Genomic DNA, 25,237 nt, shown 5'->3' on the forward strand with positions numbered 1-25,237 from the left:
ACTGGAATGCAAAAGTAGGAAGTCAACAAACACCTGAAGTAACAGGCAAATTTGGCCTTGGAATACGGAATGAAGCAGGGCAGAGACTAATAGAGTTTTGCCAAGAAAATGCACTGGTCATAACAAACACCCTCTTCCAACAACACAAGAGAAGACTCTACACATGGACATCACCAGATGGTCAATACCGAAATCAGATTGATTATTTTCTTTGCAGCCAAAGATGGAGAAGCTCTATATACAGTCAGCAAAAACAAGACCAGGAGCTGACTGTGGCTCAGACCATGAACTCCTTATTGCCAAATTCAGACTTAAACTGAAGAAAGTAGGGAAAACCACTAGACCATTCAGGTATGACCTAAATCAAATCCCTTATGATTCTACAGTGGAAGTGAGAAATAGATTTAAGGGCCTAGGTCTGATAGATAGAGTGCCTGATGAACTATGGACTAAGGTTCGTGACATTGTACAGGAGACAGGGATCAAGACCATCCCCATGGAAAAGAAATGCAAAAAGCAAAATGGCTGTCTGGGGAGGCCTTACAAATAGCTGTGAAAAGAAGAGAAGCGAAAAGCAAAGGAGAAAAGGAAAGATATAAACATCTGAATGCAGAGTTCCAAAGAATAGCAAGAAGAGATAAGAAAGCCTTCCTCAGCGATCAATGCAAAGAAATAGAGGAAAACAACAGAATGGGAAAGACTAGGGATCTCTTCAAGAAAATCAGAGATACCAAAGGCACATTTCATGCAAAGATGGGCTCGATAAAGGACAGAAATGGTATGGACCTAACAGAAGCAGAAGATATTAAGAAGAGGTGGCAAGAATACACAGAAGAACTGTACAAAAAAGATCTTCACGACCCAGATAATCACGATGGTGTGATCACTGACCTAGAGCCAGACATCCTGGAATGTGAAGTCAAGTGGGCCTTAGAAAGCATCACTACAAACAAAGTTAGTGGAGGTGATGGAATTCCAGTTGAGCTATTTCAAATCCTGGAAGATGATGCTGTGAAAGTGCTGCACTCAATATGCCAGCAAATTTGGAATACTCAGCAGTGGCCACAGGACTGGAAAAGGTCAGTTTTCATTCCAATCCCAAAGAAAGGCAATGCCAAAGAATGCTCAAACTACCACACAATTGCACTCATCTCACACGCTAGTAAAGTAATGCTCAAAATTCTCCAAGCCAGGCTTCAGCAATATGTGAACCGTGAACTTCCTGATGTTCAAGCTGGTTTTAGAGAAAGCAGAGGAACCAGAGATCAAATTGCCAACATCTGCTGGATCATGGAAAAAGCAAGAGAGTTCCAGAAAAGCATCTATTTCTGCTTTATTGACTATGCCAAAGCCTTTGACTGTGTGGATCACAATCAACTGTGGAAAATTCTGAAAGAGATGGGAATACCAGACCACCTGATCTGCCTCTTGAGAAATTTGTATGCAGGTCAGGAAGCAACAGTTAGAACTGGACATGGAACAACAGACTGGTTCCAAATAGGAAAAGGAGTACATCAAGGCTGTATATTGTCACCCTGTTTATTTAACTTATATGCAGAGTACATCATGAGAAACGCTGGACTGGAAGAAATACAAGCTGGAATCAAGATCGCCTGGAGAAATCTCAATAACCTCAGACATGCAGATGACACCACCCTTATGGCAGAAAGTGAAGAGGAACTAAAAAGCCTGAAAGTGGAGAGTGAAAAAGTTGGCTTAAAGCTCAACATTCAGAAAACGAAGATCATGGCATCTGGTCCCATCACTTCATGGGAAATAGATGGGGAAACAGTGGAAACAGTGTCAGACTTTATTTTTCTGGGCTCCAAAATCACTGCAGATGGTGATTGCAGCCATGAAATTAAAAGACGCTTACTCCTTGGAAGGAAAGTTATGACCAACCTAGATAGCATATTCAAAAGCAGAGACATTACTTTGCCAACAAAGGTTCATCTAGTCAAGGCTATGGTTTTTCCTGTGGTCATGTATGGATGTGAGAGTTGGACTGTGAAGAAGGCTGAGCACCGACGAGTTGATGTTTTTGAACTGTGGTGTTGGAGAAGACTCTTGCGAGTCCCTTGGACTGCAAGGAGACCCAACCAGTCCATTCTGAAGGAGATCATCCCTGGGATTTCTTTGGAAGGAATGATGCTAAAGCTGAGACTCCAGTACTTTGGCCACCTCATTCGAAGCGCTGACTCATTGGAAAAGACTCTGATGCTGGGAGGGATTGAGGGCAAGAGGAGAAGGGGACGACAGAGGATGAGATGGCTGGATGGCATCACTGACTTGATGGACGTGAGTCTGAGTGAACTCCGGGAGTTGGTGATGGACACGGAGGCCTGGCGTGCTGGGATTCATGGGGTCGCAAAGAGTCGGACACGACTGAGCAACTGATCTGATCTGATCTGATCTAGGATTGGCTCATTAGCATATCAAATTACCCAGCCTATAAAAACTAACCATACTGCATTTCCTCACCGGACTCACCCTCTGCGATGGCCCACACTCTGTGGAGTGTGCTTCTCTCTGTATCTGAATAAATCCACTTATTACCTATCACTTTGTCTCTCACTGAATTCTTTCTATGGTGAGACATCAAGAACCCAAGCTTCATTAGGTCCTGAAACCAGGTACCATGGATTTTGGCTATGTTTGAGTCCAGCCGTGTGAGTTCAAGTCTCAAGTAGGGTTTTGGCTGGGCGTGAATCCCAGCCACGTGGGTTTGAGTCCCAGACTGGGTTTTGGCTGGGTTCGAGTCCCAGTCTGAGGTAAACGGTTTCAACAGCATATTTGACTAAGTTCTCATTTGTTGGTTCTTTTGTGTGTGGGTTCCCAGGAGGACAGAGACAAGTGTCTGTTTCAGACCTGTGTCATGATTGATATGTAAACAATACAAGCCTCTGTGTAACAGTTTTTGAGAAAAATTAAATAGCAATGTGGATAATAAATATATTTACAAGGAATGATTTACTTACTCAAGGAATGAGCAGTAAATTAAACTGCTGTGCTGAAACTTAAAAAAAAAAAAAATTGTAAGGGAATCAGACTATGGTAGGACAATTTTATCAAGTAAATCACACCACATATCCAAAGAAAAATTCTGCATAATTACCAGATTTAACAAATTTTTATCAGTCTGCTCCTGATGGCAAAACAGAACTTCTCTCAATGATTATCCTATTCACAAAATGTCATGACAGATCTTAAGACATCAGCATTGCATAGCCAGGGGGAAAATTGTTTTTCCTAGAGAGTTAGCAACTTATGGAAAATGTTCAAAGTTTCATTTATTTAGAGGCATAGAAGGAGAACAGTTTCATGTGTGTGTGAGATCCACATACAATTTATCAGCAAAAAATCCCATCAATTCTACCTTCACAATGTGTTCAGAATCAAAATGTTTTTCACCAGCACCATGCACAAACCACCATCATCTCTCACCCAGATATTACAATAGTTTTTTCTTAATTTTATTGCAGTCTAGTTGATTTATGTTGTGTTAGTTTCAGGTGTACAGAGAAGTGATTGAGTTATACATATACTGTATATATATTCATTCTTTTTCAGATTTGTTACCCATATAGGTTATTACAGAATGTTGAGTAGTTTCCTGTGTGATACTGGAAGTTCTTTTTAGTTATCTATTTTATATGTGAAAATGAAAGTCGCTCAGTTGTGTCCAACTCTTTGTGACCCCCATGGTCTATACAGTCCATGGAATTCTCCAGGTCAGAATATCGGAGTGGGTATCCTTTTCCTTCTCCAGGGGATCCTCCCAACCCAGGAATCGAACCCAGGTCTCCCACATTGCAGGCAGATTCTTTACCAGCTGAGCCACTCTGTAGCAGTGTGTATATATGCTTGTCCCAAGCTCCTAATTTCTCTCTCATCCCTCCCCTCCCCACCCGACTCTGGTCCCTTTTCACAAAATTCGCAAGAGTCACATTGTCACAGTTAAAATGTAAATCAGCTCACTCACTCCTCTGCTCTCACCCCCACAAAGCCTGCCCCTCTAAGTCAAATCTGTGACAATACCCTACAGGCCCTGAAGAGTTGGAGCTCCAGGATTCCTAGCCGAGTCTCATTTACTTCTCCCTCACCTCCTTTGGGCTTTTGCTCGGATATCAACTTCTCACTAAGATTATTCTTTTGAAAGAAAAAAATAAATTATGTTTTATTGCATCGGGATGGTTTGTTGCTGCTGGCTTAGCTGCCCCCCAAGGCATGTGGGATCTTAGTTCCCTGACCAGGGATTGAACCCATGTTCCCTGCCTTGGAAGGTGGATTCTTAACCATTGGACCACCAGGGAAGTCCCTCAGTAAGGTTATTCTTGACATCCTAGTCTTGACAGCCTGTTAAAAATTGACCTTATTGTACCCACCTCCTTGCTATATTGTCTTCCTTAGCATTTATCACTGTGTGACATTATATGTGTTTTACTCACTTATTCTGTTTATCTGCTACCCACTAGAATATAAGCTCTGTGACCAGGTCCTTTCTTATCTGTTTGTTTACTTCTGCAGGATGTCTCTTCTGAAGGAGGGGGCCTGGCATATTGTAGACACTGTTGATGAAAATAATCAATAAGCCATAAGAAGAATAGAAAAGAATTCTGTTTGAGCCCATCTGAGGACTATAGCCCTGAAGCCAACTTCTCAGATTTCTCTGAGAAATTACCTGGTCCGGAGTTTCAGCACAGTTTTCTATTGTGTTAGAACATTAAATAATTCAGAAATATGTTTCTTCCAGATTTTAAAAACAACCAGACCAAAACATACACAGTAAGAAGCATGGCCTTGGCACCTGGGAAGGGATTCTTATGGTCAAAGGAGGAGCAGCATTGGCATCCCAGGAAGAGGAGAATTTCATCTTTATTTTTGACATGGACATTCTTTACTTTTGGTCAGTGTGTTCTTCCCTGTAAACAATTAAAATGAATGCACAATGTATTTGATAGTTCACAAACACACTCATAATTTGGCATAAAATTCAAGTTAGCTCATGAAAAAGCCAGAATTACTTTCCCATACCTCCATATGTGACACTTTCTTTTATTAACACCCAATAAATATTTTTAAATGGGTGGGTAAATGCTTGTGAAACCAATTGGTGTCAGGCAGGTTCCAAAGAGCTCCAGTATCGTAGTCCTTTATGTCTTGGTGCAGAGAAGAATTCAGCAAGAGCAAAGTGGTAGATAAGCTATTTATTAGACTAGGATACTTAGGGGCCTAGAAGTGGGTGGGCGAGAAATGCTGCACCCTGAAAACTTAGTGGGCTGCAGTTTTTTAATCGAAGGGAAAGTAGTGGAAGGGGAAACCCTTCTTTGTCTTTCTTGAGTAGATGTCATGCTTCCATCATCAGCTCCTCCTCCTGGTTGAGCAGGGGAGTTGCCCTGTCCCTGTGTGGTCAAGCTAGGCCTACAAATTATTGTTTTTTGTACATTCAGAGAACATGTACTAGAAATCATTAACTGACTGAGTTTACTGGGCAATCACTAAGTAGGTCTTATGCAACCATTGTTTTATTGTTTTGGGGCATGTCCCGTGCTTCTGTTGCGTGGTTCTGTTGTTAAGCAAATCTGCTTTCTCGAGTAATCATTAACTTATGGAGGTCTCCCATATTTTTCTATTTACAAACCCCTAGTGGGATTAACTGTTTAATCACCTATTTTGTCACTTCATTCTGTCCCTACCATTTGGATAAATGAATGGAGAAACATACAATGTTCTTTGTGGGAAAGATTCAATAAAGCAAAAATTTGATTATCCCCCAATTAATGTGTGAACGCAAAGCAGTACTGTGGTAGACACAAAGATAAGACAGCCAGACCTCACTTCCACAAAGGACTTGGTGCCCAGTCATGGGGTGTGTGACCTGTACATACAGCCACCTCCCCTGAGGTCCCACCCCTGCTGTGGTAGCCGTATCCGGTAACTGAGCGAGATCAGGTAATAAAGGCCCCATTTCCATGCAGCAATGGGCAGCTCTGATAGCCAATGCAGTTTGAACCCCTAGAAACCCCTGTCAGATGTACTAAAGCTTTGTAGGGTCTTTGTAACTCTTTAACTTCTCCCTCTACCACCACCTTCTTTTCCCTTCCTTTCACAGGTGCTGATTTCTAATAATTAAACTGTACCCCAAATTCAGTCTCCACATTGATTCCAAAAACCCAGCCTGTAACATACTAATCCAAACACCGAATAAATGCAAAGCAAGAAAGCAAAAGAAAACTGGAAACAACCTAAATGTTTATCATAAGAGAAAAAGCTTAGTCAATAAATTATGGCACAGCTTATGAAATGAGATGAAGTTAAAAAGAGATAAAGGACATTTTATGAACTGATGTGGCCAAATATTCTTGATACAATGTTAAATGAGTTTTAAAATGCAATTATCAGAGCACAATCCCATTTAACTAGAAAACAGAATCTGAAATGTATTTGCTTTCCTTCTTCCCCTTTTAAGACACTAAGAATCTTTCCTATGAAAAGGTTGTATGTGTGAATTCAGGGAAAACCCCTTAGAGGGATTTAGAGAGCTGACAGTATTAAACCGAACCCCTTTCATGAAGATAGTATATTCAGACAGCCCAGGCTAGGGTTTGGGGCAGCCCTAGGCTGGAATTCTGGCTCTTATGCTTACCAGGCGAGTGATCTTGGGCAAGTCACAGGATGGTTCTGAGCCTAAGTTCTTCATCCGAAATTCCTCCCAACAATCTTGTGGGAATTGAATGGTTAATGCAAATGTCGGGCACAATCCTCATCACAGATTTGATGCTCAGTAAATTATATTCTTTCTTCTGGATCCTCCCTTCCCATTCCAGCCAGGAGATCCTATTCTCCGCCACCTCTTCCCTCCATTCAAATGAAATGAGGATGTGGCAGAGAAAAGCCAATTCTCACTCCATGTTGGAACTGTTTCTCTGAGTTGGATTTTGTTATTATAATCATACATAAAGACCTGCCTCAGAGCATCTGCCCCTCTGCCTGACTATTAAAGTGTTCAGGACCCTGTCCACCTGTGGATGGAAGGAAGGAAGAATCAACACATCCCCACCTGAGGTTTGCCATTCTAGGAGATATTTGCAAGACTAATGGCCTTTTTACTTTGTTTCCTCACCCCTTTCCCGACCCCATCTCTGTTCTATAAAAGAAGATGGTTATTTTGAGACATTATTCTGCCATCTTCTGGCAGTCCAGTGCCTGCTTTCTGAATAAAGTCTTTTTCTTTGCCTCAACACCTTGTCCCTGTCATTTAGTGACCAGAGCAAACTTGGACTTGATAACAAGGAGAGCTGGCCAGAACTCAGGGAGCTTGCTGGCTGAGGCCCCAGAGGAAGATGCCAGGGACCCTGGGTCAGGATTGAGCAAGAGCAGAGCAAAGGGCTCCTCTGGACCTGGGTTTGCAATGATGGAGAAGTCAACAATTCCGAGATGTTCACATCAAGGAACTGAAAGGAGCTGTGGGACAGAGGAAAAGCAACACTGGAACTCTGGTTCCTTCTGATCCAGTTCCACTGATAAATAGTAAAATTAAGGAAGTCACAGTAAGTCAAAAAGTCCAGCTGCCCCACACACGCCACTTCTGCCTGAGTTTTGATTTCAATTTCTTCTTATTAGTTACTGCCCCAAATTGAGGAAATGGGAGTTTCCCAGTATATGGACTCTTGGTCGTTCAGACACAAAGACCAGTAGGTCTCCACTCAGTTAGGTGACTCTTCCATCAGCCACCCCCATCCCAACTGTCCGGGATTTAGTTTTTTCCAACTCTGGTCATTGCAGCACAAAGAACTCAAGAATCACAGCCTCTTGACTTCCCACAGGTAAGGGGGCTGGGGATGCATGTGAGGCTAAAAGGGCAGGGAGGATGTCAGAGAAAGCAGGGAGGAGGGACCGTGGGTCTTTGGTGGAACTGAATGGTAAGATATATAAGGGGGCAGGTTGGGGATTTAATGACTCAGTGGAGATTTTCGACTCTATTCCCTTCATTGGATTTGGATTAAATTAGGGCAGCTACAACCTTCGTCACAAACTGATGCTCACAGTCAACCCCTTCCCTAGCCCGGTTCTAGCCCTGTCTTCAGCCCCTACTCCAGCCACATCTCAAACCCCATACCAACCCCAGTGGCAGCTTCACCCCCAGAGTTCTTACATCATTTAAAAAAAAACTTGGGGGCAGCCTGGGAGGGCACACAGGATCCCAGGAACTAGGGATGAAACTCCTGCCCTGTGAAGTGGAAGCATGGAGCCTTAACCACTGGACTGCCAGAGAATTCCCAAGTTAACTTGACTCTTAACACCAGCCTGCCCCGCTCCCCCACCCCCCGAAAGCTTGAACCTCAACTCTGTCCTATTTTCAACTTCAGCACCAAGTCTAGGTCCATCTCCATTCATAGCTTCAACATGAGTACTGATCCCAGTATTGACCCCAGGCATGAGTACTGATCCTAGTAAGAGATGCAACCTCGGTTCCAGCCCCAACATCAGACCCAGTCCTAGCAATGCATTTAGCTCCAGCTTCACCTCCACCGTCACTCCAAACTCAACCTGACCCTAGCTCAAACCTCATCCCTGACCCCACCTCTCACCTCAGCTGCAAACCCAAGCCCATCCCCATTCCTAGCCTTCACCATGGGTTCCTTTTAAAACATCACTCTTCTCTCATCTCCAGCCCTGCCTGCATCTCCTCCCTGGTCCCCGCGTTCCCCCTTTAATCCAGCTCCTGCCCCAGCCTGCCTACTGGCTTGGCCTCCACTTCTGCTCCAACAGTCTCAGAGACTGTGTTGGTCCAAACATGTCAGTGAAGTACGAAGACCTTCAGTACTTGGAGAGTGAGAAAAAAAGCCAGAGGTTTACAGAAGGTAAGGGAAAGGGGAGACAGTCTTTGCTAAACCTCTTCTTAATATGTTTAGAAGGCTTTCTGCTGTCAAGTATGTCATGTCTGCACCTCTACCATGTGTCCTGGTGGGGTCCCCGACTCTGAAGGGGGTCAGGGCCCAGCCTCCGGGGGAGCCAGTATGAAGAGAATTCAAGATCCATAGTGGGCCTGACTGCCTATGCGCTGAGGAAGAGCAAGAGCGTAAACTGTCTTTCTAACGTGTTTTCACCCTTGAGTGTGATCTTGCCTTGTGGGCTTGGAGTGTGGGCTGCCCCTCGTTCTCTCTGGGTCCTCCTTCTAGCTCCCCAACTCTGATGAGAGGACCTTACACATTGTGATGGTCCTCTGTCTGTGTGTCTTTGTGTACACGTGTCCCCAGGCCTGTGAGGGGCCCCTGTATCTGAGCACTTGGGCTGATCCATGAGGAGTCAGAGACCTGGACCCCCCTGGCCCCACAGTTCTCATCCGGCCTCCCACCAGCATGAGCTGCACCGGCCTCCTCCCTGAGAGGTCCCTGTGGCCCCATCCTCGGCCCCGTCTGTCCCACCACCTGAACCCCCTCCTCCTGACACCCTCTCCTCCTGCAGCGCTGTTTTCTTCCCAGACCTTTCTGAAGCGGCTCCTCTCCAGCCCTTGCCTCCTCCTGCTCTCCCTGGCCCTCAGCCTCCTGCTGGCCAGCATCTGTGAGATGGGATACCAAAGTGAGTGGCACATGGTGGGCAAGGAAGAGAGAAATAATGAGGTGTGGTGGGGATGCTGAATGCAAGAGTGATCGGATGAGGATGACTGCAGATTCTGTCACTTGTCGGCTGGGGAATGTTGTCAAATTATGTCCTCTCTCTGAGCCTTAATTGCCTCACTTACAGTATCAGGTAAAAATAGGGCCTGTCCTTTTGGGTGGGGTCACTGAAGGGACCCACGAGATGATGCATGTTAGGGGCACAATGTTGGCACAGAGAGGGCCTGATAACCCTGAGCACTGATTGTCCCATCCTCCTGATCAGATTTCAAGTTTCAGAGTGACCTGCAGACCCTGAGAACAAGTTTCAGTAACTTCACTTCAAACAGTATGGCCGAGGTCCAGGCACTGAACTCCCAGGGTGAGCCTGGCATGAAAGGGGCTCTGGACTGAGGTGGGGTGGGGTGGAGCAGGGGTGGAGGCTGACTCCTGAGTCCCTGAGTCCTCCAGGTTGCAACTTTCAAGAAATGATAACATCACTGAAAGCTGAGGTGGAAAGTCACAAGCAAGAACTGCAAGCTGGTAAGAGACCCTCAGGGAGAGGGTGTGGAGAGGTGGGGGCTGGGCTCTCAGACTGGAGGGTGGGGGATGGGAGCAGTCACAGGGTGCTGAGTGCCCTCTCCTCCAGCCCGTAGCTTGAATGACAAGGTGCTTTCTCTGGAGAACAGGCTGGAGAAGCAACTGGAAGAACTCAAAGCAGGTCAGCCCCCTACTGCCTTCTACCTAGGCATGAGGTGTGTGGGAGGGCAAGGGGGTTCCTAGGCTGGGTCCTGGGCATGGACCCCCAGTCTCCAGGGACTCATGGAGCAGAAGCCACACCCAGGGCACTGTACCCACTGCCCATCTGTGTGCATCCTGAAATGCTTCATCCTGAAGGTGATTCTGAAATGCTCCTTCGAGTCCAGCAGCTGGTCAAGAACCTGAACTCCCTGACCTGCAAGATGGATGCTCTCAAGAGCAATGGTAAGAGCTGTGTGGGGCATGCCTGGAGCCAGTTCCTGCCCACATCCCCCTGGGCAGCATCTCAGCCACTCCCCCAACCCCGGCCCTTTAGGCTCTCAAAACACAGCCTGCTGTCCCGCCAACTGGCTGGAGCATGAAGGCCACTGCTACTGGTTCTCCTCCTTGCGGAAGCCCTGGCCAGAAGCTGAGAAAGACTGCCAACTGAAGAATGCCCAACTGGTAGTCATCAACTCCAGAGACGAACAGGTGAGCCCCTCAAGCTCAGGTCCCAAGACTGGTCTCGTTGGCATCATCTGGGGAGTTTTAACAACCACTGCAATCTGAGCCAGATCCTCAGAGGTTCCACTGGTTCCAGCATTGGGATCAACACTCTGAATTTCCTCCATGGCTTTAATGAACCCATGAAGTTCAGAACTGCTAGTCCAAGGAGCTGGCCTGGGGGCGGCGGGGGGAAGTCAACACTGCCCTTCTGTTGTCCCAGGATTTTATCCAGGCCAACCTACATCCTTACTTCACCTGGATGGGCCTCAGTGATCCGGATGGAGTCTGGAAATGGGTGGATGGGTCGGACTATGAGACCAACATCAAGTGAGTGCCTTGGCTTTCTGTACCTTCTTCCTCCTTCAGCTCTGCTCCTCCAGTGTCTGGCCCACAGCCCCTTCTCCCCAACCTGGATTCTGTTTCATCTGTTCTTCCTAGCTGGCTGTTTTCCTCTCACACCAACCTCCCCTCCCCGCCAACCAGGAATTGGAAGCCAGGCCAGCCGGATGACTTTCATGGGCATGGGCTGGGTGGGGGTGAGGACTGTGCCCATTTCTACCCTGATGGCGAGTGGAATGACGATGCCTGCCAAAGACTCTACTACTGGATCTGCGAGGCTGGACTGAGCCAAGGCAACTAAGAGAGTGGCCCCCTGCCTAGGAAATGGCAGGGTGGGGAAGGGGGACATTTCTCCTTGTAGGAGAGCAATAAACCCTGGGAGATTAGAGCACTGCCATTGATTTGAGGTTCTTTTCTCCCCCTTAACTTTGAAAAGACTATCTAGAGTTCCTAAAGTATTTTTAAAAAACTTCTACTTTATTGAGGTATAATTGACATATGAAATTGTAAGATATTTAAATGTCAGGATTTGATACATGTATACTTTGTGAGAGGATTCTCACATCTAGTTAATGAACATATCCATAACCTCACGTTTATTATTTTTCCTAGGTGAGAACACTTAAGTTCTACTCTCTTAGCAAATTTCAATTATAAAATAGTGCTATCAACTATGGTCACCATGTTTTATGTTAGATTCTCAGCTATAAGACTTTCATCTTACAGCTGCAAGCTTGTTCCCTTTTACCAAACTCTTCCTATTCCCCTCAACCTCCAGCCACTGGCAACGACTTTTGCACTTTCTATTTTTTTTCCTGACTTCTTTTTTTAATGATTCTGCAGATAAGTGATATCATGCAGTACTGTCTTTCTCTGTCTGGCTTATATTACTTGATATAAATACCCTCTAGTTCAATTCATATTGTTGCAAATGGCAGCATTTCCTTTGTTAAGGCTGAATAATATTCTGTCATTATATATATATAATATTATATATGTATATATGATAGAATATTATATTATTCTTTATCCCTTCATCCAGTGATAGACACTTAGGTTATTTCCATATCTTGATTATGGTGAACGATGCTTCAGTAAACACAGGAGTGCAGATATCTCTTTGATATCCTGTTTTAATTTCCTTTGGATATAAACCCAGAAATGGAATTACTGGATCATATGGTAGTTCTATTTTTCATTTTTTGAGAAACTTCCATATGCTTTCCATACTGGCTGTACCAATTTACATTCCCACCAAGAGTGCATAGGTGTTTCTTTTTCTTTACATCCTCACCAACCTAAGGTGTTTTTTTTTTAACCTGAAAAATCAATTTTACTGAAGTGTAATCCTTACACAATAAAATGCACCACTTAAAGAGTAGAGATGACTTTTGGTGTGACCCAAAAGTATATTGTATATTGGTGTTGATATACAATACAGTGTTATCAACTATCAGATCAGATCAGATCAGTCGCTCAGTCGTGTCCGACTCTTTGCGACCCCATGAATCGCAGCACGCCAGGCCTCCCTGTCCATCACCAACTCCCGGAGTTCACTCAGACTCACGTCCATCGAGTCAGTGATGCCATCCAGCCATCTCATCCTCTGGTGTCCCCTTCTCCTCCTGTCCCCAATCCCTCCCAGCATCAGAGTCTTTTCCAATGAGTCAACTCTTCGCATGAGGTGGCCAAAGTACTGGAGTCTCAGCTTTAGCATCATTCCTTCCAAAGAAATCCCAGGGCTGATCTCGTTCAGAATGGACTGGTTGGATCTCCTTGTTATCAACTATGGTTACCATGTTTTTTAAACGTTAGATTCTCAGACCTTATTCATCTTATAACTGAAAGTTTGTTCCCTTTTACCAACCTCTTCCTATTCCCTTCCAACCCCCAGCCCCTGGCAACCACTTTTCCACTTTCTGTCTTTTTTTAATGATTCTGCAGATAAGTGATAAACCATAGTGTATTGTCTTTCTCTATCTGGCTTATATTACTTGTTATAAATGCTCTTGATTTCCATTCATGTTGTTGCAAATAGCAGGGTTTCCTTCTTTCACAAGGCTGAATAATATGCTGTCATTTTATACATACATTTACGTATATGTTGGATATGGGCTTCCTAGGTGACACTAGTGGTAAAGAACCCACTTGCCAATGCACAAGACGTAAGAGATGCAGGTTCCATCCCTGGGTTGGGAAGATCCCTTGAAGAAGGGTATGGCAATCTACTCCAGTATTCTTGCCTGGAGATTCCCATGGACAGAGGAGCCTGTTGGGCTACAGTCCACAGGGTCTCAAAGAGTCAGACATGACTGAAGCTACTCAGCATGCACAATATATATTGGCTATATGGTAGAATATTATATATAGGTATATATGATGTATAGATCATATATACTATTTTCCAGTAGTCATGTACAAATGTCAGAGTAGGACCATAAAGAAGGCTGAGCACCAAAGAACTGATACTTTCAAACTGTGGTGTTGGAGAAGACTCTTGAAAGTCCCTTGGACCACAAGGAGATCAAACCAGTCAATCCTAAAGAAAATCAATCCTGAATATTTATTGGAAGGACTGATACTGAAGCTGAAGCTCTAATACTTTGGCCACCTGATGTGATGGGTTGAGTTGTTGGAAAAGACCCTGAAACTGGGAAAGATTGAGGGCAGGAGGAGAAGGGGGTGAAGGAAGATGAGATGGTTGGATAGCATCACCAACTCAATGGACAAAATTTTGAGCAAACTCTGGGAGACAGTGAAGGACATGGAAGCCTGACATGCTTCAGTCCATGGGGTCACAAAGAGTTGAACAAGACTTAGCCACTGGACAACAAACTAATGGAGTATTATTCTTTATCCATTCATTAATTGATAGACATTTAGGTTCTTTCCATATCTTGACTATTGTGAATGACGCTCCAATGAACACATAAGTGCAGATATCTCTTTGACAGCCTGTACAGAATCTGCCTGCAATGAAGGAGACCTGGGTTCGATCCCTGGATTGGGAAGATCCCCTGGAGGAGGGCATGGTAACCCACTCTAGTACTCTTGCCTGGAGAATGCCCATGGACAAAACAACCTTCTGGGCTACAGTTCATGTGGTTGCAGAGTCAGACATGATTGAGAGACTAAGCACAGCACAGCATGGCAGTTCTATTTTTAATTTTTTGAGGCACTTCTATATACAGGCTATACCAGTTTACATTTCCATCAACAGTGCTTGCTAAGTGTTTCTTTTTCTCTACATCCTCACCAATCTAAGATTTTTTTTAACCTTAAAAATCAGCTTTATTGAGATGTAATTTTTACACAGTAAAACGTGTGTGCGCGCTCAGTCATTCATTGCGTCTGACTCTTTTCAACGCCATGGACTGTAGCCTGCCAGGTTCTTCTGTCTGTGGGATTCTCCAGGCATGAATAGTGGTGTGGGTTCACAAGTATCTTGTAAAGGTGCTCAGCATCACTTTGTACAACTCCCAGGCCCTAAGGACCCAGTCTCCTCTTTCACCCCCCTGCATTTCTACTTCACCATGGGGAGGGAGTGCTTTGTTTCACTTGGCCTCATTCAGCTTCGAGCAGGGTCCTCACTGGCCATTGCTGGAAGTGGGGTCCCTGCCCTCCCTGGTGCCTGAGGATAGGCTGGTTCTGCCTTCCAGGTGCCTTTCACAATAGCACCCCAGACTAGGGAAACTGATGAGACCACTTTCCTAGGGTGGTACATGGCAAGGCTCCTGTATCCACTCCAGGACATTTCAAGCACAAAGCATGACATATTAAAAAATTTAGGAGTGAGAAAAAGCCTCTTGATGAAAGTGAAAGTGGAGAGTGAAAAAGTTGGCTTAAAGCTCAACATTCAGAAAACGAAGATCATGGCATCCGGTCCCATCACTTCATGGGAAATAATAGTTGGGGAAACAGTGGAAACAGTGTCAGACTTTCTTTTTTTGGGCTCCAAAATCACTGCAGATGGTGATTGCAGCCATGAAATTAAAAGACGCTTACTCCTCGGAAGGAAGGTTATGACCAACCTAGATAGCATATTCAAAAGCAGAGACATTACTTTGCCAACAAAGGTCCATCTAGTCAAGGCTATGGTTTTTCCTGTGGTCATGTATGGATGTGAGAGTTGGACTGTGAAGAAGGCTGAGCGCCGAAGAATTGATGCTTTTGAACTGTGGTGTTGGAGAAGACTCTTGCGAGTCCCTTGGACTGCAAGGAGATCCAACCAGTCCATTCTGAAGGAGATCATCCCTGGGATTTCTTTGGAAGGAACGATGCTAAAGCTGAAACTCCAATACTTCGGCCACCTCGTGCGAAGAGTTGACTCATTGGAAAAGACTCTGATGCCGGGAGGGATTGGGGGCAGGAGGAGAAGGGGACGCCAGAGGATGAGATGGCTGGATGGCATCACTGACTCGATGGATGTGAGTCTGAGTGAACTCCGGGAGTTGGTGATGGACAGGGTGGCCTGGAGTGCTGTGATTCATGGAGTTGCAAAGAGTTCGACACGACTGAGCGACTAAACAGAAAGGCTAGAAATGCCTATAGAGCAGATGAGCTGCTGATAGCTGATGGAAGAGTGTAGAAAAGGGGAAGGGGGCAGGGATGGAAAGATAGTCTGGGTCTACCTCTGATTGGGAAAGGCTTTTATCCAAAGTAAAGAATTTTGTTTTGTTTCCTCTTATAGGCAATAGAGAGCCCTCGAAGACCATATTGTGTTGTCAGGTTTACAGTTTCACTGATTGTTTTTCTTTATTTGCCGAGAGTTTCTCAACAATTAGGAAACACTGCCACCATGTGGCTGTCGGGTAATGTTGCTCTTGGCCAAACTAATGCAAACTGCCAGCTTTTCTCTGATGTTGTTTAATAATTAAACGAGAGACCACATCCCTTGATTCAAAGTAAATCAATCTTAATGTAAAAAGGAAAGTTTTTCCAAGAAATCAATACCTGGTTTCAATTTTCGGATTTCTTACTTTGTTTTTAAAATTCCCATCTAAATCCTCAGGGATTCTGATCTCAAGAATCCTTTCTAGTCCCAGAAACCCTTAGCACAGAATCAATCTACCATTTCCAGGTCAGTTTGGCATCAGATTGTCTCCAGGCCGTTTCCCTCCGTGGTGGCAGAGTCTATTTCAGTAGTAGGTCTGTTCTTGGATGGTTCCACAGTTGGACAGATCCAAACTCAAATATTTTTCTTTTCTTTTCTTTTTTTAAGTTTGGCGATTTGGGCAAATCACATAACCTCTCTAAGTCTCAGTGACTTCATCTGTAAAATGGGGGGAACACCTTTTCACAGGGTGATTGTGAAGATGCAACATGACGTGTATATGTCCCTGGCCCATCACAAGAAGTCCTTTTCCTTTCGCTCTGTCCTGGAGGGCGTATTGTCCTTGAGCACGCAACATGCACTGCATGGAGGTCTGTGATTTAACACCCGAGGTTTACCAGGTTCTCCAGCAACATTGCCTGAGAACGTTGGAGCTACTCATCCCCTCAGGCTTTGGGAGGACCACCCCTATTTCCGTGCGTTGCCTACCAACGTTGGGGAGGCTGGCGATTGCAATCCATGCATCTCCCGGGTGCGCAGCCAGCTGCAGGTGCGTGGGCATGGGCGGGGAGGTGTTCATTCCTCGTCCCTCCCTTCCTTGGGATTGGGGGTGTAAATGGATAATTCAATCCCCGTGGGACTCGGCTCGGTGGATTGGCTGTCTCAGCTCGCCCCGGCCCTGGACACTACCCACCCCCGCCCCACCCCTCGCGTCCCAGGTGGCTCAGGCGCCCTGTGGCGCGCTCTGTTTACCTTGAGAGCCGGTCCAAGTGGGGCTCCATCTCTGCATTTCCTCCCCTCTAAGGCCCCACCCTCCGGGGAAGCGGGGAGAAAACCGGGCCAAGCCTTTCTTCGCCCTTCCCCTCCCCCGGACCGCCCGGAGAGGTCGGGTAAGGGGAACCTGGTGTCTGTGGGAGGGGGAGTCTCAGAACTGGGGGATCTGGCTGTTATCCTGCTCTTGTACGGCGCGGACCTGGAGTTCTAGCCCTAGGCCCGCACACCGCCCCCACCCCCCCTCCGCCCCCCGCCTCCGTCCTGTCGTGCTCAGGGCTGGATCTCAGGTATCCTAAGGTCCCTAAAGGAGACACAGATGTGGCGACTTCTCTGATAGATGTTCCCCCTTCCCCAGGAGACGATGACCCCCAAGCCAACCGGACCCCCGGACGGGGGCTGGGGCTGGGTGGTGGCGGCCGCAGGGTTCGCGGTGAATGGACTCTCCTACGGGGTGTTACGCTCCCTGGGCCTCGCCTTCCCTGACTTCGCGGAGTATTTTGACCGAAACGCTCAGGAGACTGCGTGGGTCAGCGCCCTGGCCCTGGCAGTGCAGCAGGCAGCCAGTGAGGAGGGGCCCCGAGGTGGGAGGCAGGAACTGGGGTGGGGGGAAGTGCCGTGAGAGCAGTGGTAGAGGACACACTTAGTTACCAAACAACCTAAGAAAAGTCGACCCTTAGAGTTCGACCTTCAGACCTAGGTCGAATTTAGAGTTCTAAATTCTAGAATTGAGTGGGTCTTGAGATGAAGCGGGGCGGGGTGGTGGTGGTGGTGTTGCTATAAGGCGGGGGAGAAGTTTAGGCCAGGAAAATAGCCAATGAGAAGGGTTGGAGCGAGTTTGGGGGTCCAGGGGGCGTGCCTTCCCTTGACTCCGCCCCCTTCCAGGCCCAGTGGGCAGTGCCCTGAGCACCCGCTGGGGGGTGCGCCCTGTCGTGATGGTTGGGGGCGTCCTCACCTCGCTCGGCTTCGTCTTCTCGGCTTTCGCCCACAGTCTGCTGCACCTCTACCTTGGCCTGGGCGTCCTTGCTGGTGAGGGAAGAGGGATACCCGGGTTCTTAAGGGGGTGATGGTGGAGATAGGAGCTTGTCGGGTACGGAAGCCAAGAGGGCGGGGGCCTCCTGCGAGAAACAGAGCTAGGATGGCAGGGCCTGGTAACCCTGGTTTCTGTCTTTACCCAGTCCTATCCATTCGCAGGCTCCGGCTGGGCCCTGGTGTTCGCCCCTGCCCTGGGGACCGTCTCCCGTTACTTCTCCCGCCGTCGAGTCTTGGCCGTGGGGCTGGCACTCATGGGCAACGGGGCCTCCTCGCTGCTCTTGGCGCCCGCTTTACAGCTCCTCCTTGATAATTTTGGCTGGCGGGGCGCCCTGCTCCTCCTCGGAGCCGTCACCCTTCACCTCACCCCCTGTGGCGCCCTGCTACGACCCCTGGCGCTTACTGGCGACCCCCTGGCCCTACCCCGAAGCCCTCTAGCTGCCCTCGGCCTCGGTCTCTTCAGACGCCCGGCCTTCCTAGTTTTGACACTAGGCACGGCCTTAGTGGGGGTCGGTTACTTCATCCCCTACGTGCACTTGGCTCCTCACGCTTTAGATCGGGGCCTGGGCGGGTATGGGGCGGCGCTGGTGGTGGCGGCGGCTGCGGTGGGGGATATCGGCGCTCGGCTCCTCTGCGGGTGGCTGGCAGACCAGGGTTGGGTGCCCCTCCCGCGGTTGCTGACGATATTCGGGGCTCTGACAGGCCTGGGGCTGCTGGCGGTGGGATTGGTGCCTGTGGTGGGGAACGAGGACAGCTGGGGGGGCCCCCTGCTGGCCGCGGCTGGGGTCTACGGCCTGAGCGCCGGAAGTTATGCCCCGTTGATTTTCTGTGTGCTCCCAGAGCTAGTGGGCATCGGAAATGTGGTACAGGCCACCGGTCTGGTGATGCTGCTGCTGAGCCTCGGGGGGCTTCTAGGCCCTCCCCTGTCAGGTAAGGGCCAGAGCCAGCAGATCCGCTCGCCACCCTCACCCCCAACCTGCATCTGGGGACCCAGGCCTCTAAGTTCCTTTCCCTCTCCTCTCAGGCTTCCTAAAGGATGAGACCGGAGACTTCACCGCCTCCTTTCTCATGTGCGGCTCTTTCGTCCTCTCTGGCAGCTTCATCTATTTGGGGCTGCCCAAGGCGCTGCCCTCTTGCCGTCAGGCCTCACGTCCAGGCACTCCACCCCCTGAGATGGGGGAGCTGCTCCCGGTCCCTCAGGTTGCCCTGCTCTCCCCAGGAGACCCTCACTCCACTCTGGACACCACTTGTTGAGCCCCTCCCCTAATAAAGACTTTTTATCTGCTGTTCCTGCAAGCTCCAATTGTTAGGCAATCTATGCTGCAAACATTCTGCTTAAGATATCCAGAAAAGCTGGTTGATGGGAACAGGATGCCCCTAAGCCATGGCAGGCGGGAAGGGTGTTTGTCCTGTCAGTCCCTTTCTCTTTGCCCAAGTGCTTGCCATTATAACAGGAAACCTTCCAGGAACTGCCTGTTTGTCTGCTTCAGGTTTGTTGGGGGCACGGGGGTGCTCTTGAGTGCTAGCTGCCCCATCCTCATTTCCCAGATAAAGTCTTTCTGCATTTCAGTCCCCCTTTACTGGCCTGAGGAAAATACAAGCATCTCAGACTTCTGCTCTCTTAGCTTTATCTCTCTCTTCCAAACTAGCACCCCTCTCCCACATCTCACACCATTTTCTTAATTTCTAAGTTATAGGGGAAAGTAGGAAAGAGGGAAGTCCATGGGCAAGTGGGAGGAACTGTGGTCCAGAGAGCAGAGTCCAGGGTTAAATGCTCTGGGTCACCAGAGGTCCTGGATACCTCCCCTCCACTCCCCAGTGTGACTCCATTCAGCTCACTCAGGCTTATGGGCCCAAGCACTTTCTGAGGTTCTGAACTTTGTCCAGTTTTCTTATTCAGTTTTATCCCAAAGACAGATTTTTTTCCAAGAAGGGCAACACTAGAGATCACATGTAAAAAAAATTTGATAAGTATCTTGGCCTTTGATTTTCCACAGTTGATTCACAGCTCAGTGGAGCAGGCTGAACTCCTGGATCCTTCAGAAAAGGTTGTGGAGGCAAACAGACAAGAATCCTCGAGAAAATACAAAGGGTTGGCACACACATTGCAGGAGCCCCACGCCTGCTCTGAGGGGCGGGCAAGGGGAGCAGATCAAGATGCTTAAGGCATTGTGGCTCTGTGGGTGCCAAGATGGGGCAGGAGAAGACCTGGAGCCACCAACCTCTTGTTTTATGGGTCTGTCTGCCCCTTCTTGGAGTTCAATCCTCTCCCAGCCCCTCCTCAGGCAGGGGGACTTTGGTATCCAGTGCCTCTGTTACAAGATCCTGGGGCTTGGAGGTAGGAGCTGAGAAGCAGAAGAAGTGGGGCAAAGTGATGAGAACTCCACTTCCTGCCAGAAGGAAGGCCCCAGCTACCACAAAAGAAGCTGTGTAGTTGCCTGTCACATCCCGGAGGTAGCCTAGGTTCAAGAGAGAAAAAGAATACACATGGGTGATCTGTTTCCTGGGACTGATGGCTCTGACACATTTTGGGGTGGAGGGATGAAAATGATCCTTAACCCATCATCTTGGAAGAGTTCAGACTGGGTGAGTGTGAGAACTCTGGTTTCCCAAGGGGCCTCAAAATGTCACTTCAACTACCTTCCTGCCTTCATAAAGGACCGCCAAACTAGCCAGTTTAGGGCATCCCCAGATTTGGGGATACAGATCGAATCAGCCACACCTGTGCCTTTCTTTCCCTTCCATGCTTTCAGTTAATAGTTAGAGGAAAACATTAAGGGTCTGGAGGTTCTGGCTTCTGAAGCGTGGGGAACTTTGACCAGATGGCTCAGGCCCCTGGCCTGGGGCCCAGTGGGCCAAGGGAAAAGCCAGGCTCTAGCATGCTATGTCTGGCGGAATCCTCTGAAAACCCCAGCTGTAGGTACACTGCCAAGGGTGCCTCAGAGGTCCTCTTAATCTTTCCACAGCCCCAGTTTCTTTCCCTCAGACCTGTTTCAAGGCTGCTGTGACTGACCATATGGGCTGTGTATCTACCATGGCAGAGGGCAGTATTAACATATACTATATCAATTCCCCTCTGCACCCCCCATGGTAAAACACAGCAGCCATGGCCCACCTGGAAATCTTATTCCCCTTACCTGACAGAGGAGCCCCCAGCAGCCCCCCGATGCTTTCTACCATCTGTACCAGTCCCAGGCCACAGTATATCTTTCCAGTCCCCACCAGTTCAGGCAGCACGGAGAAGGCCACTGGGGTCAGGGCCCCTGATGTGAAGCCATAGGCCATAGTCAGGGCCACCAAGCCAGTGGGCGCCTCAGCCACAGGGTACAGGGCCAGTATCACCCCAGTCAGGGTGGTCCAGAGCATCAGGAGTCTTGCCACAGGCCCTGGGACAGCATCGCCTAGCCACCCAGAAGCCACACGCCCCACAAGGTCAGAAATAGCCGCCACCGAGAGGAGGAAGGCAGCTGGCAGTGGGTCCCAACCCAGGTCCCGAAGATGGGCCACCAGGTGCACGTAGGGAATGAAGTAGCCAGTGGTGATCAGGGTGAGGGCAACGGTGTAACGGAGGAAGGGGCCGTGACGCAGGAGGGAGGTGATCTGGGCCCCAGGGCCACCCACAACAGGGTCCTCAGCCAGGGAAAGTGGACGGAGAAGAGCACCGCAGGCCACCAAGTGAAGGGAGAGGGCCGACACCAGCAGTAGGGCCCCCCGCCAGGCATAGTGGTTGATCAGCCATTGGAAGAGTGGGGCAAAAGCAAAGGAGGAGAGGCCCACGCCCGTCAGTGCCAGCCCGATGGCCAGGGATCGCCGGCGAGAGAAGTAACGGGACAGGCAGGCCAGGGTTGGAGTGAAGGTCAAGGCCCAGCCAGATCCTGTCAAAAAGGAAGAAATGGGGGTTGAGTTGAGGACCCCTTAAGGAACTCAGAACACCCAGTCATCCCAACACTGCCCAGCAACAAAATGGAACACAGGCCTAAATTACAACCCTGGTTCCATACTTTCTAGCTCTATGACCTTATGTACCTTAACCTCCTCACCTCAATCTCATCTGCAAAATGGAGGTAATGTAACTTAGCGGACTCTGGAAGCTTAGAGACAATGTTTGTAAAGTCAATACCACAGAACTTTGGAGTTAGACCTGGGCTCTACCATTGCTGGCTGTGTGAACTTCATTTGCCAAACCGCATAAGCTTTAAAGACTTTCCACATCTGTAAATAGGATAATGATGTTTATTTCACAGCCACAGTATCTTACACAACTTTACAGTAATTCTTCCTTTTACATTCCAATTCCACTAGTTCTTGCCTTGCATCTTTGAATTTCCTGATTTCCCCTAACCTGTTTATCACTTTAGTTACCTCTGTTAAGAATACCCTTCCAGGCAGAGGTGCTAGCTAAAATTTTCTCTGAGAGTTTCCCCTAAGTCCTTCGGAAGGAGCAGGAAGAAGGTAAAAGTCCTGAGGCCAAAAAGACTCAGGTTTTGACTCACCGGCCCTGCTCAGGGTCTCACCTGAGAGCAACCCAATACTCAGGTACAGGTGGGTTAAGGAGGTAGCAAAGGAGGCAAGCAGCATCCCCAGTGCAGTCAGGATACCCCCGGTCATCACCGCAGGCCTGGGACCGAACTTCGTGCTCAGCGCACTGCCCACTGGACCTGCAGAAGAGCAAGAGTTCTGCGAGAAGATCTCAGGCGTCCTTCTCCAGCACCGCTCCCCCTACCCATGTCCTTTACTGTCCCCGCATCCCCCACTCCCTTCCGAGGGTCGAGGGACACAGGACTCCGGACCCGGGCGCAGCACTCACTCCCAAACTGCTGCACCGCGATTCCTATGGAGGCGATCCAGGAGACTCGCGCGGCCGGCTCTTCAAACGCCGCCACAAATTCCACAAAGAAGACGCCGAAGGAACGGAGCACCCCGAACACCAGCGCCGACTGGAAGAACGCTGAGAGCACCACCATCCATCCCCAGCCCCCGTCGGGGGGCTCGGCCCTATAAGCCATCTGGGTGGTAACAGTGCTGCCTCTAAGCCCCTTCCGGAGCGGAGCTCGGGTCGTTCCACCTCTGCCCACCCACCCGGCCGGACAGCTCGGGGCCGCGCCGGAGAAGCGAGGGTGGCAGAGAGGAAAGTATCAACGAGGGCTTGAAAGCTGCAGAGAGGCTGCGTGAGACGCCTGCGCTTCTCCCCTATTGGGGGCGATTATAATGGGGAGATCAGGCCCGCGCTGGCCCCGACGTTCAGCGCCGGGGGGCGTGGCTCCGGTGGCTTCAAATCTGGAGTCAAGGCCTGGGCTGGACAGACGCGGGAGGGGCCTGAACTGGGCCCCACCCCTGAGGTGCGCCGGTCTCCAGGTGGCTTATCTATCTCATCATTGAAAGAGTTAGCACCTGGCCAGCAAGGGTCTGCATCCCTGTCCGAAGCTCACCAATAAGGACGCGGGACTCCTCAGCAGGGGGAGGAGCCAGAGGGGCGGGGCGGAGTTTAGAACCTGTCTTGTACTGGGCAATGAATGGGGCGCATGCGTGCAGAGGGGACTTTCGGAGGCCAAATAGTTGGGCCCCACGTGACCCAGGGGTGTGCTCTGCTGCAGCTTCTGTCTCCTGTCCACCTAGCGGGCTAATTTGACCGGATTTCTGCAGAGATGCGCACGTAAGGAGTCCGTGGGGGTTAGTAGTGGGTAAGCTGGTTCAGGAGAGGAAAACATATTTAATAAGGGGTCCATGAGTTGAAACGCGGAGCGGGGGTGGGGGGCGTAGAGCGATTATAAGGTAAGATTAAATCTAGATGCCTGGATCCCGGAGAAGGTTCAGAGGCCAAGGAAAGAGAATGGGCTGTTGGATTCCTGGCATATATTTCTGTAATGGGAACTTGTTCCTGTCCCTTCTGTTCCCACTAACAGGAAACCTACAGATCATAGAGACCAAAAATAACTGGGCAGAGGAAGTGCATCTGTGAACTCACTCAGAGCCCCACCAGCACCCGTCTCCAGTGGGGCTGAAAGCTTTCCCTCTGCCCTCTGGTAATAACCACTTCCTAACCACATTTTTCGATCCCATAGTGGGATAGACTAAAGAGACAAGCCATGACCACTGGTACAATCAGCCCTTCCTTCCCAACCAGTACCCAGTTCCTCCAACCTTATGTAGCACTAATGATTTGGCTTCAAGCTCCTTAAAACACTGACCTTGACATCTGAGCTCAAGGGGTCAGACAAGTGGGGCTGGGGTGGGGAGGGCGGCTGTATAATTTTAAAAAGCATATTGAGCCTTATACTTTTTTATATGTGGGAAATAAAAATGGTCATACCCAAAAAGTTTTTTTCTTTCTCTCTCTCTTTTTTTGTAAGTGGAGCAGAACTTTGACCGGTAAGGACTATATCAAAGATGTAGAAGTTGGTATGGCTATATAACATAATAGTTAAGAGCACAGTCTGTAGAATCAAATTGTGGTTCCAGTCCTGGCTTCATCGCTTATTAACCTGGCCAAAATACTGAATCTCTCAGTTGGTTTCCCTACTTGTAAACTGAGGCTAATAATAATTCCTACTTTTAGGTTGTCAGGGGGTTGAATTGAAAATCTATACACTAAAATGCCTTGGGCTTCCCAGGTGGTGTTAGTGGTAAAGAACTTGCCTGCCAGTGCAGGAGATGTAAGAGATGTGGGTTAGATCTCTGGGTCAGGAAGATCCCCTGGAGGAGGGCATGGCAGTCTACTCCAGTATTCTTTCCTGGAGAATCCCAATCTCTCTTGTGGATAGAGGAGTCTGGTGGGTTATAGTCCATAGGGTCACAAAGAGTCAGACATGATTGAAGTGACTTAGCATGCACATGAAGCAGGAGATATGTAATATTAGTGGGTCTTATTTTAAACAGGGGATAAGCCATAGAGGGAGGGGAAGGGAGGTTTTCCTTTAGTTTGTTTTGTGCTTAAAAAACATCTAACCCATGTCATGGGTTTTAAAAGACTGAGACACACAACCACAAACTATAAATGCTGGGAGGAAATTATTCCTTCCATGTTAATGGACTTATTTCACAGATGAGGAATTTTAAGTCCAAGAGGGAGGTAATTTATCAGAATTAGTGACCCTTCATCCTCTGGGCAGAACAAGCTGTGCATCCAAGACACACAGGACAAGAGAAAGGGTAGAAGAGAATTGAGTACTAGGCACTGGATGGATTCCAAGAAATCACT

The 25,237-nt window shown here is 48.4% G+C and overlaps 4 protein-coding genes and 1 long non-coding RNA gene across 12 annotated transcripts in view; 4 read left to right on the forward strand and 1 right to left on the reverse strand.

Annotated features, from left to right (window-relative positions):
* LOC147352177 (asialoglycoprotein receptor 2-like) overlaps positions 1-5,777 on the forward strand; it is a 45,412-nt gene extending 39,635 nt beyond the window's left edge. The window contains exon 9 of the mRNA XM_086359361.1: positions 4,754-5,777. Coding sequence (XP_086215487.1) covers positions 4,754-4,760 — 7 coding nt within the window. The 3' untranslated portion in view covers positions 4,761-5,777. The remainder of the gene's footprint in view (positions 1-4,753) is intronic.
* A 2,900-nt stretch (positions 5,778-8,677) lies between these two features.
* LOC147352178 (C-type lectin domain family 10 member A-like) lies at positions 8,678-11,578 on the forward strand. Its single transcript, XM_086359378.1, has 9 exons — positions 8,678-8,864; positions 9,469-9,582; positions 9,886-9,981; positions 10,071-10,142; positions 10,249-10,320; positions 10,497-10,583; positions 10,675-10,829; positions 11,065-11,171; positions 11,328-11,578. Exons 1-9 carry the CDS (start codon positions 8,798-8,800, stop codon positions 11,482-11,484), a joined length of 927 nt encoding a protein of 308 aa, XP_086215504.1. The 5' UTR covers positions 8,678-8,797; the 3' UTR covers positions 11,485-11,578.
* Positions 11,579-16,948: 5,370 nt separating this feature from the next.
* SLC16A11 (solute carrier family 16 member 11) lies at positions 16,949-19,335 on the forward strand. Of its 8 annotated transcripts, none has more exons than XM_086359337.1 (5): positions 16,949-17,126; positions 17,366-17,591; positions 17,893-18,036; positions 18,202-18,969; positions 19,064-19,335. In XM_086359337.1, exons 2-5 carry the CDS (start codon positions 17,372-17,374, stop codon positions 19,291-19,293), a joined length of 1,362 nt encoding a protein of 453 aa, XP_086215463.1. In that variant the 5' UTR covers positions 16,949-17,126; positions 17,366-17,371; the 3' UTR covers positions 19,294-19,335. The 8 variants fall into 8 exon arrangements, with proteins under 8 accessions (XP_086215463.1, XP_086215469.1, XP_086215462.1 ...); XM_086359343.1 differs by having other exon boundaries at positions 18,880-18,969; XM_086359336.1 differs by having other exon boundaries at positions 17,366-17,573.
* A 315-nt stretch (positions 19,336-19,650) lies between these two features.
* On the reverse strand, positions 19,651-23,511 carry SLC16A13 (solute carrier family 16 member 13). The gene is made up of 4 exons (XM_086359348.1): positions 22,847-23,511; positions 22,554-22,697; positions 21,177-21,914; positions 19,651-20,498 (listed from the first exon to the last, which is right to left on the reverse strand). Exons 1-4 carry the CDS (start codon positions 23,043-23,045, stop codon positions 20,299-20,301), a joined length of 1,281 nt encoding a protein of 426 aa, XP_086215474.1. The 5' UTR covers positions 23,046-23,511; the 3' UTR covers positions 19,651-20,298.
* On the forward strand, positions 23,397-24,356 carry LOC147352181 (uncharacterized). Its single transcript, XR_015148003.1, has 2 exons — positions 23,397-23,692; positions 23,943-24,356. It is a non-coding gene; the product is annotated as an uncharacterized LOC147352181 (long non-coding RNA).
* Positions 24,357-25,237: the final 881 nt, after the last annotated feature.

Source organism: Bos grunniens, chromosome 19 (genome assembly GCF_055505025.1).
Source record: "Bos grunniens cultivar Pamir isolate PY7600 chromosome 19, Bosgru_T2T1.0, whole genome shotgun sequence".
NCBI lineage: Eukaryota > Metazoa > Chordata > Mammalia > Artiodactyla > Bovidae > Bos > Bos grunniens.

What these genes read in the sequence shown, in the direction of transcription:
- SLC16A11 (XM_086359337.1), top strand. Translation starts at nt 17,372, where the DNA reads ATGACCCCCAAGCCAACCGGACCCCCGGACGGGGGCTGGGGCTGGGTG. An exon ending in CAGTGAGGAGGGGCCCCGAG is followed by an intron (nt 17,592 to 17,892) that starts GTGGGAGGCAGG and finishes GCCCCCTTCCAG; the next exon opens with GCCCAGTGGGCAGTGCCCTG. An exon ending in TGGCCTGGGCGTCCTTGCTG is followed by an intron (nt 18,037 to 18,201) that starts GTGAGGGAAGAG and finishes ATCCATTCGCAG; the next exon opens with GCTCCGGCTGGGCCCTGGTG.
- LOC147352178 (XM_086359378.1), top strand. Translation starts at nt 8,798, where the DNA reads ATGTCAGTGAAGTACGAAGACCTTCAGTACTTGGAGAGTGAGAAAAAA. An exon ending in CTGTGAGATGGGATACCAAA is followed by an intron (nt 9,583 to 9,885) that starts GTGAGTGGCACA and finishes CCTCCTGATCAG; the next exon opens with ATTTCAAGTTTCAGAGTGAC. An exon ending in ACTGGAAGAACTCAAAGCAG is followed by an intron (nt 10,321 to 10,496) that starts GTCAGCCCCCTA and finishes TTCATCCTGAAG; the next exon opens with GTGATTCTGAAATGCTCCTT.
- SLC16A13 (XM_086359348.1), bottom strand. Translation starts at nt 23,045, where the DNA reads ATGGCTTATAGGGCCGAGCCCCCCGACGGGGGCTGGGGATGGATGGTG. An exon ending in CGCGGTGCAGCAGTTTGGGA is followed by an intron (nt 22,698 to 22,846) that starts GTGAGTGCTGCG and finishes GCTCTTCTGCAG; the next exon opens with GTCCAGTGGGCAGTGCGCTG. An exon ending in GAGTATTGGGTTGCTCTCAG is followed by an intron (nt 21,915 to 22,553) that starts GTGAGACCCTGA and finishes CCTTTTTGACAG; the next exon opens with GATCTGGCTGGGCCTTGACC.